Raw genomic sequence first — 22,482 nt, forward strand, 5'->3', positions numbered from 1 at the left:
ACTTATCATCGACCATTGTTAATCCCGCTGATGGTTGGCAGACTGTATTCTATTCAACCAGAGAACCACTCCCTTGGCCTACTGTTTTCCAGGGGGAATAAACTTCTACTATCATCGACCATTGTTAATCCCGCTGATGGTTGGCAGACTGTATTCTATTCAACCAGAGAACCACTCCCTTGGCCTACTGGTTTTCCAGGCACCGTCACTTGATATGAAAAATGAATACTCACGCGTTCATTGCAAATCAAATTCAATTTTCCCGACAGAAAAACGGATGTGTTAAGCTACAAAACGAATGGAAACCACCACGAGTTCCAGAGAAAGTAAATGGAATAAAGGATGTCGAAAATAGCAGAAATGAGAAGCCTTTTCATAGGGTTACTTTTGCTTCTTGATATTCCTGGTATTCACTGATTAAATCGTTCACATTAGATTCAGTTGACACAAATTCGCTTTCATCCATTCCTTCTCCACTGTACCAGTGCATGAAGGCTTTCCTTCTGTACATTGCAGAGAATGCTTGTTGTATACGTCGGAACACTGTTTGTAACGCGGTTGTATTAGCCAGGAATGTGGCGCACATCTTCTGTCCACGCATGGGAATGTCACATACTGCGTTTTGCACATTATTCGGAATCCATTCGACGAAATATTGTGAATTCTTATCTTGCACGTTCAACATACTCTCTTCTACTTCGGCCATACTCATCCGACCACGAAACACTGAGGCGCATGTGAGAAAGCGTCCTTGACGCGGGTCACAGAAGGCCATCAGATGTTTTGCGTCAAACATTTGTTGAACGAGATTCGGCACAGTTATGGCTTTGTACGGTTGATTGCCGCGACTGGCTAGAGGTACGAAGCAGGGAGCAAAAAAGTGTAGACGAGGAAACGGAACCATATTTACCGCCAATTTGCGCAGGTCGGAGTTCAGCTGACCGGGAAATCGGAAACAGGTTGTCATCCCGCCAACGCAGGTGGACATGAGGTGGTTGATGTCCGCGAATGAGGCAGAAATGTTCAACACGTTTGTACAAATGCTATGCAGTGCTTCATTATCCAACACAACCGTTTCATCACTGAGTGAGAGGAGGACATCTATGGTGAATATGGCGTTATACGGTTCCACGACGACGTCAGAAACCTGTAAACAGGAACAAACACTATAGTAGAAATGAGCAACCAGATTACAGCCTGTTTTGGTTAGAGCTAGGTTATCAGTACACCTTGGCACTTTGGCCAACAGGCTAAAAGACCTAAGTGAGTTATCAAAGCGAGTGGCGATCAAACTTGTCCCCGTATCGCCATCCACAATTAGACTGCTGGTCTTCACAGTTGGATTGAATCTCAACATGTTCCCCATAGTTTCTTGAAATTCACTGGACGGATAAGAACACCACTACGTTCGTCTCGCATTGAAGCACAAGTTTACCAGAAGCCTTCCAAGAGACCATGAAACCTGGTGGACAAAACGAACAGGAATCGGCTGTTGCCCTCGGACCTTACGTACGCCTGTCCGTCCTATTCGTGCAGCCGGTGCTAAACAGCTCGACGTTACTTACCATATCTACGAAGCGCATGGTTCACCTTTCTGCTTATTTGAACGGTGGATGCATCACCTCAAGTTGCAGTTCAGCCGTGAACCTGCAGTGTCCACCTCAAGCACTGTAGAGATGATGCTCAAACGACTCTTCAATATGGAATCGGTTCTTAACAGCACAAAACGCTCCCGGGGGGTTGTTACTAACACCAATGTGGTGACACAATGGCCGCGCACATTCTGTCCATCATACGGCTAATAATTACGGCAGTGAAGCATCTGTGTTGAACACTGATGTCATGCTGCCGATGACTATGATGATGATCCTTAGTGGGATAATGTGAGCATTAGAAAATAAAATCAATCGGTCCCAAACATTATCCAATTGATTGAAAATGAAATCAACTTCGGTTGCAGTTTAGCAGATGGACCATGAGTGATTTGCTGGCCCACAAAGCAGATGTCAGAAGCATGCACAAAGCTAAGTTCAATACAAGACTGGTAGTTGACATGCGATAAGCAAATCAACAGACACTTCAGTTTTCTCCGCACACTTGTGCATACTTTCTGGCTTGTTTGTTTTGATGTTACGAATGTGTTGGATGAATAAGGCGTGAGTGGATGCATGTTATCCAGTGAGACTGACACCAGGCTGTTCTTTAATGTGCCTGGCGTGAGTGTGTCTGCATCTCACTCTGGAAAGACCTACTCTGACCAAGCTTACAGTTGGTCTTTTCGCAGCTCTCCAACCACCCTTCGTTTCTACCATCCGGTGTAGCACGTGCAAACGCTACACAAAATACCGGGCTGAGCTTCGTACATTTACTACTTGCCCTGATCGACGGATCCCACGTCCTTAGGTTGGGCTGGAGGAGCCCAGCATTTTCCATGTCGCCACCAGATACCAACAATGACCTGTAAAAAAGGCAGCCAAGACTGATAACGTTCGAATGTCTTCAGTACAGATCGACCAGTTATCACGGTTACCAAGTAGCACTTCGGGAACTGTAACGTCGTAGATACATTCGCCAAGTGAGAGACCTTTAACCTGTCATCACCGAAGGTGTCTCCGACAGCGTTTTCGATTCCTATTGAGACCTCTTCTCCAATACCTCTGCCAGGTGAAATGTCCCGTATTAATTAAGCGAAGTTATCAACTTCATAACCACCGAGCGCGACTGTAGTTCGCAAGTCCTTTAAGACTTCAGAAGGCACCGCATTAAGAAGATGCCCTCCATCGACAGATGGTTCGACGATCCATACATGGTTACAGCGACTTCACTCATCAGGGCGATTAAATCAGCATACTTCATGGCACTACTCTTTTAAGCTAAGGTGGCCGAATCATAAAGACGTAGCTAGACATTGTCTCAGTAGCCAAGCTGAAGATTCTTTAAATGACTTGAGATCCAGCCGTAGGTGTTCTCGTGTACGCCAGGGGCTGTTTCCGCATATTTCACATGCACGCTTGGACGGCTGAGAGTAGAATTTTGTTTGTCCCACTTAGGTATTCATGTACCCCCGCCGTGAGTTAGTTTAGGTATTGCGATTGGCCCGAAAAGTAGAGGCAACAGCCAAAAACTTGGCAAAATTCATTGGATGCATGCTTAGGTCGTGTCATAATTCGCAATCACGACGTTCAGTTTGACACATTCTTGTCACGGTGCACGCTTTATAGGCTGACTTAATGAAGCCAATGATGCTTGTTTAAATTTATATATTTGATTTGATTTAGTGTAGATAACAACTGCGATGCTTCTTTGGTCTACTCATGTCGCTTATGCATGATTGGGTGAAATATCACTCGCATGATTTGACTGCGGTTCTGGGATGGGCAAATGACAACTAAACTGCAAGAAATCTAACCAGGAGACACTGCCGTGTGCACCATGGCAAATCCTATCTCAGACTCAACAATGGGCATGATTTTCATCGTTATTGTGTCTAGTGTACCGCACCCATGCTCAAAGTCAGTACCCTCATGAGGTGGGTTTTTATGTTCACACCAGATATAAAAAATTGGCAACCGGCTAAGTAAAATGCTGCGACTAGATCCTGATTATGTATGTCCTATCACAGAAGCTTTGAGTTTAAATCAGTTATAACCATCAGTGTCTCTTCATGTTGGGTCTTCCGGGTAGATGCAATAAGACTATTTACTAAACTCCTCACAATGGAATACGAAACAGGATGGAGTAGTAAAGTATCCCTAATTAAGTGTAACGATGTTCATGGTTGTAATTTAATAACTGATTGCGTAATCAGTTCTGTATTCATCAAACGTCAGTTGCTCTATTCCCCCATATGAAAGCCACCTAATAGGTTGTTCGAGTCATGGGGTGTAGGCGATCACCACCCTAGTACCTTTATTGATATCTTGAAGCAAGCGTCCATCGGTACACATACATGAATCCGGCTGGCAGATAAAGTACTGATCTTAGCTGGCCGAGCTGCCATGCCCTGTTTGCACCGTATTAACTATGGTGTATTCAAATCCCTTTGTCTCATATTGTAAGGCGGCTCGCAGTCTCCATTATCTGCGCTGCAGTACGTCGCATCGAACGATCACAATATTCTTAGCCGGTGTACGCCAGGAGCTCACTAGTTAGCCTGCCTGTTGAAGTGGATCAAAGTTTCTGAGCGTTTTTTTTTCTGTCCTTTGGCGTATTATGGATTAGTAAGGCGATTGTAAACACACGGATTTTTTCAAAGACCATATTGGAGTAGAGATCAGGTTTTTCTGCACATCCGCGGTACCGGTTCTATTGTTTCCTGGTTCTTTGCTCCCAGTGTTCCGAATTTTGACAGCAATATCACCGACCATGGATGAAGTTTCAGCTCACTGTTGTTAGTCCGAAGTACCTGACAGGAATCAAAGTTCGCGAATTGCTTGAATGGATCGGATAGGATTCAGCTGTCACTTTGGAATACCTTAGGCTTACTGCATTGATTTGTGCATCTTGGACGTTGGTTTGACCACGACAAAAAACATCACTTAACGTCGGGGACAATGGACTCAGACAAGAGCTCAGAAAAAGAAAGCATTTTTTCATCAAATGCAAGCGAAGGAGCAGCACGGTAAATTTATCTGGTTAGATGAAATTACACATCCTCTTTTGTTCACGAGCTTGTGTTTAACTAATGTCGGTCTCTAGTAGCGTGCCCCGTGGTCGATGTCCATTGAAAAGGAAAGCTGCATTAGTTGTAGTTAGTCGCAGTAGTGAACTGTACACCGCGGGGATATTTTCCCACTAAACTGGGACGAGGAGGAGGTTTTGAGGTCTGTTTGACATTCTTGCTGGGAACCAAAGGCGGAACGTAGTGTTAGGTTGCGAGAGTGCTTCATGTCATAGGGATTTGGAACGTACAATCCGTGAACTTTTTGTGTGCTGTTGCGTTTGGATTTTTATTTATCTGCAACAAACCCCAGTGAAGGTGTCTGAAGCCTGGGGAAACAATCCATCAAAACAAACGTGCGACAGAAATATGCGGCGGTTGTTTCTTAGGCCTGCCCACAGCGTGAAGGACTGTTGTATTGCTTGGAAAATAGGTCGGAAGATGCAAAGTAACTAGCCGCAATTGGTACTGCTTACGTATGTCTCAGTATGTATGTTCTGTTTATTCTGGAATGTTGAACAATTAAGACATTTTGCCTGGACCCCTGGCACTGACATTGAGCTTTTCTGGTCGTTTTAACTAGCTTGAATGCCAATCTCCTACGAAAGAACATTTAAGTTGCTAGTGTCTTGCGTCTGGTAAGAACATGAAAATCCATCGCCCGAGGATACTGACGTTGAGCGCGGGAGTTGATACACTCGATAAGATAACTGCTATCATCATGTTTATTATAGGAGTTGTGATTAGATTTGTTGTCATGCCCACGTCAATGTCTCCTGGTTATATTTCTTGTACTTTATTTGTTATCAGCCAACCCCCAGAAGCGCAGTCACGTCACCTGAGTGATATTTCACCCAACCATGCATGAAACCCTTCGTGATCCGTATATATGAGTTCTGCTACGATCAGTTGAATGTTCGAATAATCAAGCGTTTGAACAGACTGAGCACCGGCACCTGGTCAACTTTATCTAACCTGTGGACAGTTTTGAGGCACTTCAGTACTCGTATCCTGATTTCTTATTGCTATTTTCGCGATGCCTTAGCCTCAAAATCATATAGTGTTCAGTGGTTGGGACCAGGTTTCCCTCATGTTTTCCTTTTCACTTCTCGGATTTTCTGCATGAGAGATCCTCAACACCATCTTAGACGGAAAATTTCGTGTACGGCCTCCAGGTTCGAAGTGGAAAATAACTGACAGTTTCCCGTAAGCCTCGAATTTACGTGACATACAACACAGTGGAGCCTTAAGTGTGGCTCTGTACTTTTTAGGCACCATATTAGATACCCCATTCTAACCTAATCAACATTGTCAAATGCGGCACCTATGAATAAGAAGTCTACAACATTTGGCTGCTAGTAGTTGTTGTAGTGCCTTAGAATCCGGCGGAAGGTAAGGATTTGAGCAATGCAATGTCATGGATGACACCTCCCAAAAGCCGTAGGAGATCGAAAGACGGTGATATGGAGTTCATTCTGGGTGATAGAACCCAGTGTTTAGAGTGCGCACACTATTTTGCATCCAAGTCTTGACAGAGAGAATGCTTTACCTATAGCAATCAGCGGTAGACTTCTTTCAGTGAGAGTGGTTCGGTATTTGTCGAAACTAGTTAGTATGATGGCGAAGACAAATGGTATGCTGACAGGAGATCAGTTAAACGTTGTTGCGACCGTGAAAAAGCAGCCTTTCCGCTGTTTTTGTTCTGATAAGTTAAGGCTGTTGCACATGACAGAAGTACTGACAGCATAGTACGATTTTATTGTATATACAGTCGCTACGTATTCAGGATAGCTAAAGCATAAAGAAATTCAGTCATAAAAGATTCAGTGATGATTCATAGGGATAACGACGAGTTTCTAATCAACCTTTTGAGTAGTATCTTCTACCGAGGACAAACGCTTCAGTATCTTGTACACCGACCCAAGTGAACCATCAGGCCACCTTTGTGCATTGATCTTAGTTGAGGAGTAGTATAAATGAAAGATTCATTGGAGTTTCGTCTTGAGAATCTCCCAGTTTGCTAGTGATGGATTAACTCAATAATGGATTGGTCTATCCTTCACCACACGTTTTTTTTACAAATAACTAGCTAGCTCCAAAGTTCGCCCAAGGTATCATATCGCGTGCTCCTTCCAAGACGGTATCCGTACCGGTGTGATGGGTTTACTTTTTGAATAATTAATCGATTGACAAGTTGGATTCGTAATCCATGTGACAACTCTATGTAGTTATGCATTGTACTTGTGAATTCCAGGCTGTCCGTCCCTGTATATTTTGATCACCTCTTACTGCGGCCAAATTCGTTCAACTTTTTCGAAATAGTCCGAGGTTACCATCATGGAAGCATATATTTTGACCGAAGCACGTAGGTTTTACATGTAACCAGTGTTAACCGTTTGAAGAAAGTGTGTGTCGTTATTTCGCTTGATGCGGCTGGTGGATAGTGTTCGGTAACTGAGCTATCCAGCCATTTTGAGTCCATGTCCCCATTGTTTTGTGATGTAGATGTGTTCTACCCATTTGTTAGCCCAACTGCCCAACCTGTCAGTCAACTAATCGATACGCCAATCTCCCACATGATTCATACGACTAATCACATGTGACTGGCTCACGAGGCCATGGCATTATTATTGAATCGCCCCCCCCCCACTACCCTCTGCCCGATTCGTTCACGTGGGCCCGTTCTCTTCTGATTTCTGCACGCCATAGAACCACATCTAATGACGTTCCAACCAGTTGATTGTTTTAGCTGACGTTCTGTGTATGGAGAAGCTTTTTGAAACCATTTGTTGGATCAGGAGGGATGAATTTAATAGAAGAATCAAATATTGGAAAATCTGCCAACAAACGTGAAAACGCTTGCCCTAATTCGGTCTATCTCGCAAGACAAAAGTATTTTTCACGGTGATTAGAATGCATGTTTTCAATGTGACAGTGGTGAAGATGAGCACAAAATATCATCTCTCCAAATCGATCGAATTCCTCTGATTTTGGAATTCTTACTGGGCAAGGATGTGATTATTGTTTAATAAAGCTTGACCTAGTCCAGAAGCCATTTTTCTTGATAGGGAAAAAGGATATTATGGGAGTGTCGAAAGGTAGTTTATTATCATTAGTCGAATACAGCGTTTGACTACGCAAGTTTATTGGTATTCATCTGTTACTCTTCCTTAGTGAACGTTTCCAGAATTAGAAATCTCAAGTAAACACTATTCTGTCTTGGTAGAAATGTGGCCAGTACGATAGCATACTGTAAGTTAGACTTGTTTCTAACTTGGCGTTCGTAGTTTAAGATCTGGCTATATCAGGGGTGCAGCTTATTTCCAAACCCATAGAGTGCACTGTTCAGCGCTGGCTAGGTAAAACGCACACCGCTTTGAGGCAATTTTTGCAACTTCCAAATTACTGAACTGCTTCATAATGGGCATGGATAACCTAAGTGGATGAGTTTCTGTGAACATGAACTTGGCAGAAATTTCTCATAGAATGTGCTGTAGATCAGCTGAAACTCGGTAACTGCTATGACGACTGTGTCGATCTGGCAGTAAATAATTCTCCTTTTGGCTGGTGAAAATAGGGGATATAAGTATTGTTGGTGTACCAAATTAGGGCGAAATGAATCATGGTCCTTTAGTTTTTGTGACAGGAGAGCAACAACTACTGACCACTTCATCATCTATCTGTGGCTCATTTGGGGAGGTAAATTCTTTATCAGCTTCAATGTTTTTGAAACGGAAGACAATGTATGTTTTTTTCAATCGATCTATCAACGCAAAGGAGTGGCACTCCTACGTTTGGCAGTTGAGTGAGGTGACAACAACTTCAAATTACTTAAGTTTTCATGTACATGTATATAGTACTGCTGAGTGTGATTAGAAGACTATGTGCAGACAGGTGGATCCACGTTTAAACAAAAGTGAAATAAAGGCCACGTGCTGCGTATGCCAGTCGACCGACTTCTTCGAAGGGCTCTTTTCGCCCAACCATGTGAAGGGTGGAAGAGAGCCAGAGGCGGTCAAACAATGACTTGGCAGCGAAGTATGAAAGCCATTACCAGCAAACTCAGCTGCGCTGAGTCACTGCCGTGTTCCTGGATGGGGACCACGAGACGGGCCACATCAATGGCTAGGGACATTATCAGCCATGGCCCAGTCGCGCCCTCAATGGCGCTCATGCATCAAAGCTATTGCCTTCCATGCATAGCTCCTTTTCCACCCCACCCCCGCTTGACAACCCACTGACAGTGCTAGATTTATGCACCAATTTACCAGCTCGCGCGTGCAATGCGCAGCTACCTACCCCCTCCCCCAAATCATCGGTGAACGAAACTGTGGCAGCTACAACCAGTGTACGACCAGTACGCGGTTCTTACAGCTGACAATGATGATGATGATGATGCATGATCAAGAAGATGCTGGATTAGGTTTGGAGTCGGTTGTACACATGTGAGGATATCACTAAATTGGGGCGAGTAACCAGTACCTAATTTTTTATCTTAAGCATGTGCTGGGATATGGGCGATAATGTTTCTCTAAGACATGTCAGCGAGTACTAATAAGTTCGGTAAATCAACCCAAGTCGTATTACATAGAAAGGCAAGGAAGAACTCCAATCTTGCTAAATTAGGTACCAGAGTGTTCAATTTACCTTTGGCGATGGAAATATGGAGAACGTATTCACAATGCGATCAGGCCACCCTTCTTTGATTTGTTCCAGCAAAAGGCAGGTCATTCCGGATCCGGTTCCGCCACCAAGTGCGTGGATTACTTGAAAACCCTGAATCAGATCGCAACCCTCTACTTCTTTTCGGACTACGTCCATCACGGAATCAGCCATCTCTGCCCCGTCCGTGTATCGCCCACGAGCCCAGTTGTTACCCGTTCCTGCTTGACCAATGATATAGTTTTCCGGACGGAACAGTTGCCCCATTGGACTAGCACGGACCGATTCCATTGTGTGCGGATCCAGGTCGACAAGGACACATCGGGGCACAAAACGGCCACCTTGAAGTAGCAGTAAAGGTCCAATCGTTTTATTTAGTCGAGGCGGTGTATACTTTCAGAGGTAAGCAAAGGAAATAAATTGCTTATGGTTGAGTGGCATTAAATCCACGCAGTGTCGCTTGAAGGTAACCTTTAATTTCTCAGTTCTGCATCTAGGATATTCCAAGATGCTGTGCAATCTGTTGAGCTTCACCTCATGGAGTTTCATGAGATGCGCACTCCTGATTCCAAAATAGGATCAAACATTTACACAGTACTTTTGAGCTTCTCAGCATAGGTCATTCCCAGTTTCCTAACGAACGTCCCCACTTAAATTTCACCTGTATATATACAGGTACGAAGGTTAATTGTAAATCAAGCTGTTGATAAAATTCTAGGAGCAGCACATACTTTCCCCTGTTGAAAAGAAAGTTAGTTCGTTTTGACAGTACGCTAAGGGGTCTTTATTGTAGGCTGCTCCACTAACAGTGACATGTATCAAACTTTCGAGGTTAACTGTTTAAATGGGAGTAATACGGGTGCAAAATACAGCGACAGACCAAATATGGCAATAGCCATTGGCAATTCTGCTCAGTAACAATACGGAAGAAATGAATTCCGCTGACTAAGTCAACTGACAACCACTGCGGTTAAAATAGGTTTCCAATCCATTAGACTACTTGATCACACTCACCCGTGGCTTCATTGAAATACACATTAATTCGTTCCAGTTGTAGATCATGGTCCCCGACATAGCGGCCGTTGGGGTCTACGCCATGTTCGTCGGATATAATCTCCCAGAACTAGATAAAATAATGGAGTTAATGGAATATATTATCATTAGGTTTACTCAATCAGAAGACTTTTTTCAGAATTGATGAACAATCACGCCAGGTTTACACTTGTGGGAGCCAACTACATGTGACATGTGATCGAGAAGTGGCTATTCAAGACTTCGGACTACTGTACGGTGCAGCTGCATGCTCTCTTGAACACAGCAAGTGACTCACTTATGAAATTTGTGTTTATTCCCGGCCGGTCGTTGGAATGCAGCGGTCACGTGAAGTGTTGGCAACACTTTTCACTGCAGGCTCCTCAACCACGAGGCCAGCAACCACACTACAAACTTGGTCACATGAATCGGTTCTCACCATTTGGGACATTCGCCACGATGCCGGACGAGCACCATAAAAGTGTTGGCTAGTAACTATACCACTTTTCTGGTCCAGACAGTCCTTCAGTACAAATGGAAGTTGTTATCTGTGGACTGGAAACACAATTTTAAACGAAACGACGGGTCTTAGACTGTGCAACCAGGATCACTGGATCGGGCTGACCAAGCTAGGCAAAACCACTATCGGTCAAGCAAGTTTGAGTGGAAATCTATGGATATCACTAGGTGGGGGAGTCTGAACCTTAGAAATACCAGGCCCCAATCCCAACCAGTGTGATCATCGCCGCTTAGCATATCGCTCATAACGTTTGCCTGCATGAATCCACCAAATCCGTAACCATAGCCCACACTTGGGCTTTCACCAGTCTCAAAGCGATTTTCGGATTTAGATGAACGGTCGCTCCATCCATAGTAATGTTTATCACTACTATAGCTGGACTCGACAAACCTTATGTGGCTAAACCTAAATATGGTACCTCATAGATGGTAAAAGTGCCATATTTTCACTAAGGGGATCTAGTTCTTTCTGAAATCTTTCTGTCCAAAGTGGACATTGCGCATGTTACTTTTACAATGTGTAAAATCTGCCGAACCCGTATATTCTCATTAGCACTCTCCATGATTCTGTTCGTCTATTGAGGACATAGGTACGTGTTACGAAGGGGACGAGAATACCGGTGCCCGTAGTATATATCGACGGGTTCGCTCTACCTTAGGGGAGAATACTTTCTGAAACAGGTTAGAAGGTCTCCTCTTTGATTACCTGGTCCTCCCTTTTGGCCTCAAGAGCCGCACACACTCGGACATGGCCATAACTATTAATGTCTCACCTATTGCTCATAATGATACAACGAAGATACGACATCCAGCGACCTACTTGTGTGGAACCAGAGAGGACAGGCAACCAAACCATGCGTCTAATGAGTTCACTTGGAGGATCAACGGGAGTGTGCCTTCTTAAACATCTATCGAGTTTTTTTTCTGACCACGTGTGTGTTTTCTGTGCGGATGACAATTGCAATGTAGTTGTGATGGATACCATTCAAAAGAAATTATCCCAGAGCTACCGGATAGTTTTGCAGACCTGAAATCCTCCAAAAAGACCAACGGAACCGCCGATTTTGTCAAAACTAATCGCTCTTGTGACCTCAACCAGTCGTTCAGAAGCATGCCCACTAACCTGACATTTTATCAGTTTGACTCAAACCTAGCAATGCATTTTGGTTTCTCAGCATCCAGAGGATCGTTAACTATTAACCGAAGTGAGACAAATTATATTTGTCTCTCTATTGGCTCCTGTGCGTCAGTCAAACAATTTCTACCGTGGCCAGGGCACAAACTATGTGGGTTTAAATGATCAACTAACTCAATGCGCTGGCACTCAGTTGTTATACTGTCTTGCAAACGGAAATCCTCAGTTTCTGCACTGAAACCTTCCGTTTACTGCTTTCGGAGCTAGCCGATTCCCGAGTTCGGTATTCTTTTTCAAAGCATCGTGGTTTATAGCATAGTGTGCCGTTCCTCTTCCTCACTCCCTCATGTTCAACATTCCTGAAGCTATCACCGACCTACATGTTTTGTTTGAAAAGCAAGCAAATTCGATCATACTCAAAGGCTGCTCGTAGTTCAAGGTGAGTAAAAACCCGTAACTTGCTCCAGGGTCGTGTTGCTGTCGATAGGGCGCTGTAGTTCAAGGAAGCATCCTATCGTTGTGCACAAAATAAGGATAAATAATAGGCTATGAACGCTAACGGGTCCGACCCAGACTACCCTCTTTTGTGATTACACCTTCAGTGTAATTTACCTATCACGAGTACTTTTAGGGCGCCTTTTGTCATTAAGTTCACATCAGAAATTTGTGTAGCATTATACTGTAGGAGGGACGACATCTGCTAACTCAGAAACACTAATAAGTTTATACGCGGTATTCCTTGATGATATCACCCTCTTACTACCCCACTGAGTACACATTTCCCCTTCTCACAAGATCAACAATGTCCCCTTGAGGACAATACCCTGATTCCACAGCCATTCCACCGTCACCAGGGGGCGAGATGGCCCAAGTGGTTAGAGCGCGAATTTACTGACCGGAAGGTCCGTGGTTCGAATCCGACCTCCGCCACTCGACTTCCCCTGTCTAGGCTTGGGCAACCTGGCAGTATCCCAGCCCTCGTGCTTCCTTCGAGTGGCATGGCAGCTAGGCACCGAAATGGTGCTACAGCTGAAGGCTTTCTTTCCACCGTCACCATGTTTAGAGGATATTTTGAATAAACGAAGTAGACCTTTGGTTTATCTATGCTCATCAATAGTGGAATCACCATAAGAATATCATCTCTGAGACCACGTGAGCACACAAATTTCCAGGGTCACCGTTCCCAATTTACCTTTAGGGACAACCGGAGTTAAGCAAAACGATCTAAACACTTCAGTCATATTCTACCTAAGCTCCATTTTCCTCAGTGCAAATCGATGCTTTCTCGCACTGATCAGTACTTTGTCTACCTGGTATGTATGGACAACTTGGTCATCCATAAACGTTGTCCCCGTTTTTATCCGTCGATCGGGGAGCTATCGCACTGCATGTCTGCAATGTACACAGACAGTTGGCATGTGAAAACTCGCAAAGGTCAATCAAAGAATATCTGGTGGCGTGCGATCACATGCCCTCAAACAGAATCGATATGGTCCTTGTTTGACTATTCGCATACACAAGTGACCCCGCTTGTCAGTGACGCTTGGAGATGGAGGTGATTTACGAATAAAGTAAAAGCTTTTTGTCAGGAGTTTTCGGGCCTGTCTTTTCGATCGAACAGTGATATCTTCGCGAATCGTTATACCCTTCATTGGGCCTACGAATTACGTTCGCTCAACAACTTCTAAAATTGTAGGTGGCTGCTGGATTCATAGAATGTACGTTTACGCCACTCTAAACTGAACAGCCCTTCTCTTGCCTTTGCGCAGTTATTCTGATGAGCTCACACCAGCGTACTGTACATCCATTTTCGGACGCGAAATACTTGACCAAATAATTCCTTGTTGGTAACATTGCGGTGACCTGCCGGAGCTCACAGCCACTGCAGAACGAACCTTTTATTTAACAAAGCATTTTCCCTGGCCTTCACGCATAACAGGTTCCTAAACGCACTCTCGAACTTCGGTATAAGTTGTACACAGACAGTTCATGTTCGGGTGCATAATTCCTTCCTAGCACAGTAACTCACATTAAAGCAGGCTAATAAAGCGTCTCCCGTAACAATGCTAATGCTAGTACTTATACTGACACCAACAACAATATGGCTCACAAGTTTGAGGTAAACTCTCTTCGTGTACAGAGTGTACATAGATATTTGTGTGTGTTACTCGGCACCCTGCGGGACAGGCAGAAATACCATATCCTTCGGCAAACTGAACCAATGCAGCTTTTTCAAATTTTCTCACTTTTTATGAATGAATCAGTTTTATAAGATGTGTGTCATTTATATTTTGCCGGTGGTTTGAAAATGAGCTAGATGGGTGAGGATGATCTTTTCTCGATCCACCTGACTGTGGTGAAACACTGATGAATGGGGATATGAAATTCTGTCAACTGCCGGGGCAAATGTATATATTTTCCACTACCCTCAATGGAGCTAGGACTGCTTCGTTACATCGGAACACAAAGACTTCAACTTTATTCCGCCATGTAGTTATGTGTTCAGTTTCCAGGTCGCATGGTGGATTTGAGAACATGCTTTATGAGGACTCGATGGTGTTGAGAAATTTTGGCGAACGGAATCGACAAATCAAATGCATCCATTCACACACGCACGTACGTATGTTTCAACTCAGTATACTATTCCAGCTGAACTGGATACACCGTTTTTTTTAACCTCTGAACCATCACACACACGCAGATCTCATCGCCATATAGTGGAGCAAAGAGGCAAAAACTCGTTATCGTCTCAGAAGGCAGCCATTACCAGAAGTGACAGCATTCGTGCCGTTGCCGCGTTGCCAAACTGAGCCTTTGGGAATGCGGTCACTTCAGGAGGAGTGCGGGTCCCTTCCCACTTTAAAGCTTTAAATGTAAGTAGATAAACTCTTTGATTACAAGCAGTGAAACATCAGTGTCATCAGTGATGTTACTTATTATTATTATTATTATTATTATTATTATTATTATTATTATTATTATTATTATTATTATTATTATTATTATTATTATTATTATTATTATTATTATTATTATTATTATTATTATTATTATTATTATTATTATTATTATTATTATTATTATTATTATTATTATTATTATTATTATTATTATTATTATTATTATTATTATTATTATTATTATTATTATTATTATTATTATTATTATTATTATTATTATTATTATTATTATTATTATTATTATTATTATTATTATTATTATTATTATTATTATTATTATTATTATTATTATTATTATTATTATTATTATTATTATTATTATTATTATTATTATTATTATTATTATTATTATTATTATTATTATTATTATTATTATTATTATTATTATTATTATTATTATTATTATTATTATTATTATTATTATTATTATTATTATTATTATTATTATTATTATTATTATTATTTATATACACCACCCTTTCAGAACGGACACAGCCTACGGTAGATGAAATATTGGAAGGTATAGAACCATACCTGTCTCTCTCTTCTAATTTCTGACTCCGTGGTTTGCACTCAAGAACAAGGTCTAGCAATGGGATTCCCAAATCCCCGTTTTATCAAACATTTTGACGAAAGATTTTGAACAGAAAGCTTGAACGGGATTCCCGTACCCACCCAAGGCCGTCTAGCGTAATCTAGGTGACACTCTCATCATGATGAAACGAGACAAGCTCAGCGCGTTCTGCAACTACTTGAATGAACTGAATCCATACAATGGATTTAGTATGGAGATAGAGTCAACTTCGGGTACACTGGTTTTCTTAGACTGCGTGGCACATATGGGGAAACTAAAGATTACAATGTACGAGAAGTCAACTGATACTGAGGCGATTTTGAACTCCTAGTCCGAGGTCGGTATTCGCTAGTAATGCCGAGTAAGCGCCCTGTGCACAAAAGTTGATCGGACAGCGGACCAAACCGAAGTGAAGAACAAACTTCAGGGTAATGGATATCCAGCTAGTTCGATCAGGCATCAGTTACGAATGGGGTTCGTACCGGTGGTGAAACCCAATAGGCAATGGATTGGGACTGCTGTTATTACATATAAAATAGGGACTTCGGGAGTCATTCGACGGGTTCTTAACACGGCTAACATAAAAGTAGCTTTCCAGAAAAGAAACGCTCTGTGCTCTGTACTGGTGCAATTAGAGGATAGCATCCCGGCGAACCGAACCGGAGACTGACTACAAAATTAAATGCAACTATTTCACTAAGGTTGCACGGCAGCGAATCATCAGTGCTGAACACTGTTGATGATGATGATAGTGACTAAGGTCTATGTAGGATAGACGGCCAGGGGACTTCACACCAGAATCGGCGATCACAGGAGAACAATAAATAGACCGCTGAGAAACCCAGATCAATACCGAGCTTTATTGGAAAACTCAGCAGTGACGAAACATGCACTGAACGCGGGACACTAAACAGATTTGGAAAGCGCTGAAGTTTTTGGGCGGCGACTACCGTCCACGCCGTGGGGACCGATGGCCGAGGCGGCGGTAATCGCCGAACTTCCCAGTGTAAGTAGAGTAATGTGCAGGACTGGCAAGCGTGTGGAAAACGGTTTTAGATCAATTGAGGGTAGTGTGCGGTTATCGGAAACAGGGCTCATCAACAGAAGTAGCGTAGATCTGAAGTGCGCTTAATCTCACATAACTCACCCCCCAACTAAGTTTTCGTTGTAATTACAAGCCCACATGGACCGAGGAAATCTAACAGTAGCATCCAAGATGATTCATCATTTGAGGCACCTTGAATCAGAGGATTGAGAAACCAGACCCCATCAAAAATAATTCGCGATTCCCCCCAACCCGTCAACCGCAAGATTTAGACAGCCATCATTTCGGTTAGTGTGGTTCCAGTCAGTAAGTTCGCCCTTCATCATCATCACCATCACCATCATCATCATCAACATCATTGACAGCAACACCAAATGAGAACACCAGTGCTTCACTGCCGTAAAACCATGTCAATTTGCTTGACTAAATTATTATAAACGAAAGAAGAAAACATGGGACGGGAAGGGAATCTCGAGATAGCCTACCACAAAAACCCGAGGTTCCTGCACCTCCAGCACTATGTCAGATAACCGGAATAGAATCTGACAACATAAAGGCCACTGCCGTGTCCCCAGCCCAGCACTCAGAGGGTCACATTAACCTTATTCTGGAAGACGAACAGCACCAACAGAAACCAAACTTTTCGTATGATCCGCTATTTACTTTTGCTATGTCAAATTCTGTCCACCTCTATTTCCGCAACTCCTAATTGGGCACGGAAAACAGCACTTGTCTCGCAGGCGGGTACTTGGCATACGTAATGTATGGCCCAGCCACCTTAACTTGCAGTGTTGGATGCATTCTTTGAGGGAAATGTACCCTGTCTCACCAAAACCTGTCTTCTGATCAACTCACTGCGAATTCACCGTTTACAGTTGACTTCAGTTGTAGTCCAGGACCTGTCTAAGACCTGAAGTTGTCTCAAATCCTCCGCTCAAAGTGGCCAAGTCTCGCTCCTTAGTGAATGGGCTACCCCAAGCTCAGATAGACAGACTACTTGAAAGGATATTCCATTGTCACAGACTTACTTTGGCCCCACAATTATTTCCACTCTGTCCAACCTGGAGAAATACAATTTCACGCATTTTGTTTAGTCAGGATGATAGCTGAGTGACGGACACTAACCGGTTTCGTCAGGTAAAGTGACCTTTCGCTAGAGTTCAAATCATTAATCGATAGGTTCAAAACCTTTCCAGCATAAGTGGTCCGACTGTTATTTTGAGGGAACGATGGCGAATCGGGAAGGATAAAAGAGATACTATAGATTTGATTTTCACAATAGACTCAACTGAATCTCTCCTTTATGATATTCTACAACTGAATGTGCTGCACACAGGCCGCCTCATGATTCAGTTGGCAGGATATTCGAGATATTGCAGTATATTTTCATAAAGGAAACTACTCATAAGGTTGCCGCTCAACGATGGAATAATAATAATAACCATAGTTCAGATGCAGCATCTTTCGGTGCAGAGCTGCCGTGCAATCAGAAAGAAGCACGAGGGAAGGTTTCACTTGGGTAGCACAAACTTGCATCGTAGTGTGAGTTAGCGCGATTGATTGAAGTATGCCTGAAGCCCCGTAATCGTAAAGTACGGGCCGTCTAGCGTGGCATGATAACAGAAGACCTGCGACGAAGTAACATTTTGAATAAAACGACTAGATATATTTTAACCTCCCGGTGGAAGCGTTCAATCCACTTTCGCGTGCATATCAATGGTAAATAGTCTGTGTTTTTCCTCGGCGAATGTTACAGACAACAAGCTGGAGGAAAGTCGAGAGAGTTCGTCCATGAAACACCTACGGCAACTTTAAGGATGGATGTGTACCTTCTAAGCCCGTAGACGTTGGTCGAGAAATCTGCTTTTGCATGGAGGAAATGAATCCGCAGTGTGTCGGTTCAGTAACATGCATCCTATTCTCATCAGTGTCAGGAACTGAAACATCCAGATCATATAAGTGCTAGACACTAGAACAATCAAAGACACTACTCAATAACATTTGTGTACACTATACAGGATTCTCAACTTTGATGAGTAGGCCCTCGCTGATTCTCGCAAATTTCGGATGATAGTCATGCAATGTCACTCGAAGCGAAGCTTTCAGATCCATCTAGTTACCTGTTCGTAGTGAGGGCTTGGCCACGGGGATAACAACCTTTTAGAGGAAAATGCTCTGATGTTTGAGGGATGTTTTGCCTTCTGATGGACACAGATTTGTTCTATGCTTCCCGCACCTTTAGCAAAGCTGGCAGCTTACTTGGGCGGCACATAATTCTGACGAACTACAGTTGCGCCTCTGTGTGTACGGTTCGTCCGATAGTGTGGGCCGTTGCCCTCAGTATGGACTCTTCTGAAGGCAACTGCAACATCTGCCTCATTTTTTTCGCCCTATGCTATGCATTGCTTCACCACGAATATCGGTACGGTGCGACTGTAACGTGAAGGTAATTGCGGTAGCCTGTGGTAAAATACCGATACAGTAACAGTGTTGAAAACGCAAACCACGGTTTTCCACGGACTAAATTTCCGCGTATTACGTTCTCTAAAAAGTTGATTAGAATTCGTAGGAAATGTGCGGAAAATCTCCCAACAATGTAGCATCCAGCAACTGGCACTTTGAGGTTGCCAGGACAACCACAAGTGAAAGTTTGCCAAACCGCATCGGTTGCAGCAGTTTCACTGGGACTATTTAGGAAACAGCCATAGCTTCTTGCTTGTTCTCAAACGGCCGACAAGCACAACAAGATGATAGCAATGTTGTGTAATGTAGGTAGCTTGGGTGCGCTGCTCGGTTGTTGGTCTGTTCGCCGAGCTTGGCATTTGGATTGCAAACGTTTCATCACCAATCGAGGTGACATTGTCGTCAACCCTACACTGACGATGTCATCTCGTTTGGTGATGAAACGTTTGCAATCCAATTGCTAAGCTCGGCGAACAGACCAACAACCACAGCAAGATCTGCACAGCTAGTCTTCGGACCAGATGAAAACTATATCGTCGCACGTTTTCTTGCGTTAAACATGAAACGAAGAGGCTTTCTGGGCCGGTATTTTGGCGAGTTATTTTTCGGGAAACGCGACCGATAGGTGTTGTTGTTAGTTTCCAACTGATGCTCCCGAGAGCCTTATCCTACGACCACTTGCTGCAACATCAAATGCTTTCATAGCTGTCTAACCGATGCGGTTCGGTTCCGTCACACAACTGCCAAAGTGTACACGATTATCCGAATGAAACATTCCGGGATCGATGAATCACTGGGGCAAGACCGTTCATCTGACCACGAGACGGCCGAAACTATGTCCACGTGGTGTGCTCCTTTGGCACACTTGAAGCAGTGGGCAGGTCAAGGAACTTTCAGGACCTACGATCAAGCATCGTGAATGAGTTTGAGGACATTATTCAAGCGACCCTGGGGAAAATGACGTCTCATCGTCCTAATTATCTTTCGTACAAGCAGAATGCTAGAGGGATTCCAAATTTGTATGTCAGTAAGACTATGAAGATAGTGAAGTATCTTTTTTTCGATGAAAGTTTCGGGAGAATATTGCTCAAAGATGTGTCTTAAAGGAGAATAAGCTATTGTCAGCATTGCTGGGAAAATTGTCCTTTCAGTGTGGCTGGTCGCATGAAGTGGATATCCAGAAGCGTAAATAGTTATTTTCAACAACGCAAGTAGGTAAAGCCGGTCAATGCAGCAGTAGATCGGTAACCGCACGGATCCCAGTGATCGGGCGCTGTCAGTTACCGCCAAGATGTCTAAACTATACTGAACAAGTCGTAACAACTTGCTTGAGGCATTCATTTTTGTGTACCGGTCTCTAGGAAAGGCGAAATCATCAAAACAGTTAGAAGCGACTCTCTAGCCATACGGAGGTTTTCGACTGTTTATCGAGTATGGCACACATCAATAAGGACATTGATTTCTTATTAAGTTGCACATGTGTTCCTCTGGGACACTAAGGACATTACTGAAAAAAATCAGCCCAGTTATTTTATGATAAACGGCATTTTCATCTGCGAAAATTCAAGTAAAAGTGGACTGAATGGTAAGAAATATGCGAAACATTAGTAAGGTCAATTCACTGAGATGTACGACGCCTCATTCACCAGTCTTCAATTGGTGCCGTGCTGTACTTCTTGATTACTAATCACGCTCTGCATGTCAGTAAAATATCAAATCACATTAGTCAGTAGAAGTACACTGTTCACGAACAGAGGGACTTTGCACGTCTGTAGAGCTAAATTATAGATGCGTTTGATAGACCTCAGAAACAAAAAACCAACACAAGTCAGTGTGACGGTGCTAAACAGAAGTTAGAGCAGCTAACGACCAGGATGATTGTCAATCGCTATAGCAAAAAGACCTGATGATGCTAATTCAAGTGCTGGATATGTCTAGTAAGTAAGTCGGATCTCACTGTAGTTGATACATATATCGACCAGCTGACTAAACCAAGCACAGAATCATGAAGGGAAGAAAGTGATGACAAAACAGTAGCCTGAACAGTCCAGATGTCTGGGATTGTTCTTTGCATAATATGGAATCAGAAAGGAGAACGCATAGTAGCCGAAGGCATTAAACGAAGATGTTTTATGGTTCGACTGTTTCAGATGACTTCATTCGGGGAGGTGTCCAATTATTCCGAGAAGTCAACACTGATAAAATGATCGTGAACGTCTACTCATATTAGATGTGGGTACATGTTACAGAGATGGGTTTCCGAGTCAGAGTAGCCGATGCAATTCAATGGGTTACGGTACCTAATCGACTGACCTGAATGAGTGTTTCGCAGTCGGATCAATTGTTAACGTCACGCCGCACCTGTCCAAGTTGTACACATGTGGCTAGCGGGCATCCAATACGGATCTGCCGGTGAACAGTGATTGAAAAACTCTACGATTGCGCATAGTCGGGTTACACTAGCGGTCCGCACCGATCCGGATGACCTACTGTCTATGAGCCTGTTGTAGATCAGGTCACAACCCAGAGGATGAAGATCGGTGGACCAAGTCGCAATGGACCGTTGAGATCGATCATTTAGCCTGAGGACGATGGGATTCGCACCACATTGGACCATGAGTCAGCTTTTAATCAGACATCAGCATACTGACACACTTCATCCGCACAAAGCCTCTCAATAATATCCATCCGGTCTGTCAACATTGAAAAATACCTGCCTGTTTTCCACGGTCGAATGTCTTCACAGAAATTATTAAAAGATGCATCCTACCGAACAAGCCACAATCGATCATCTGGCTAAAACATCGCATTTGATAGGACGAACACGAAAACGGTGAGGCACGTAACGGGGAAGTTGACGACAGAGACACGGTAGCTGCACCATCACAATTCGCGGAAGTACAGCAAATTAAGCCCAACTTACCCACCGATGATTCATGAATGAGCCCGATTCGGACTGTGCGGACTCACACGAGCTTGATGTGATTTTTCACACTTATCCGTTCATCCACGATAGTTGCAAGGAAGATGTTGAAAACTACTAAATACGTGCCTTCATTTTCATTCCTGTGATATTAAGCATGAAACAACCAAGGGTGAAAAAGGAAGAATATCATGGATGACACCGTTACACCATCAGATTATTCGAAGCAATAGTGTTTGCTTCCAACAGCATGACACTCCGTCCCACTGTCGTAGGAGTGTACGAGAATTTCTGGATGAACGTCTCGAGTTTAGATGGATTGGTCGATGAGAGCCGTCTGACAGACTTCTCAGGTTGCCGGACCTGAAATTCATTGGTTTTCTTGCATCTGGGGGTGGTTGTATCAGTGTGTGTAAAACAAACAACCGAAAAGTCTTCAAAAGTTACAACCTAATACCCTGAACGGATGGAAAGCGATGGCCAGTTGTCACATATGCATGCTCTTGTAC

General features: G+C 43.3%; 2 protein-coding genes across 2 annotated transcripts; one reads left to right on the forward strand and one right to left on the reverse strand.

The window, feature by feature from the left end:
• Window positions 1-232: 232 nt before the first annotated feature.
• Window positions 233-17,730, reverse strand: T265_07146 (hypothetical protein; the record flags this gene model as incomplete). The annotated part of the gene is made up of 4 exons (XM_009172590.1): window positions 233-1,147; window positions 9,308-9,663; window positions 10,337-10,445; window positions 17,616-17,730. 4 exons carry the CDS (start codon window positions 17,670-17,672, stop codon window positions 374-376), a joined length of 1,296 nt encoding a protein of 431 aa, XP_009170854.1.
• Window positions 1,456-1,674, forward strand: T265_07147 (hypothetical protein; the record flags this gene model as incomplete). Its single annotated transcript, XM_009172591.1, has 1 exon — window positions 1,456-1,674. A coding segment is annotated over one exon (219 nt), but the record flags the coding sequence as incomplete, so codon positions are not given.
• Window positions 17,731-22,482: the final 4,752 nt, after the last annotated feature.

This window comes from Opisthorchis viverrini (assembly GCF_000715545.1).
Source record: "Opisthorchis viverrini unplaced genomic scaffold opera_v5_159, whole genome shotgun sequence".
NCBI classification, from domain to species: Eukaryota; Metazoa; Platyhelminthes; class Trematoda; order Opisthorchiida; family Opisthorchiidae; genus Opisthorchis; species Opisthorchis viverrini.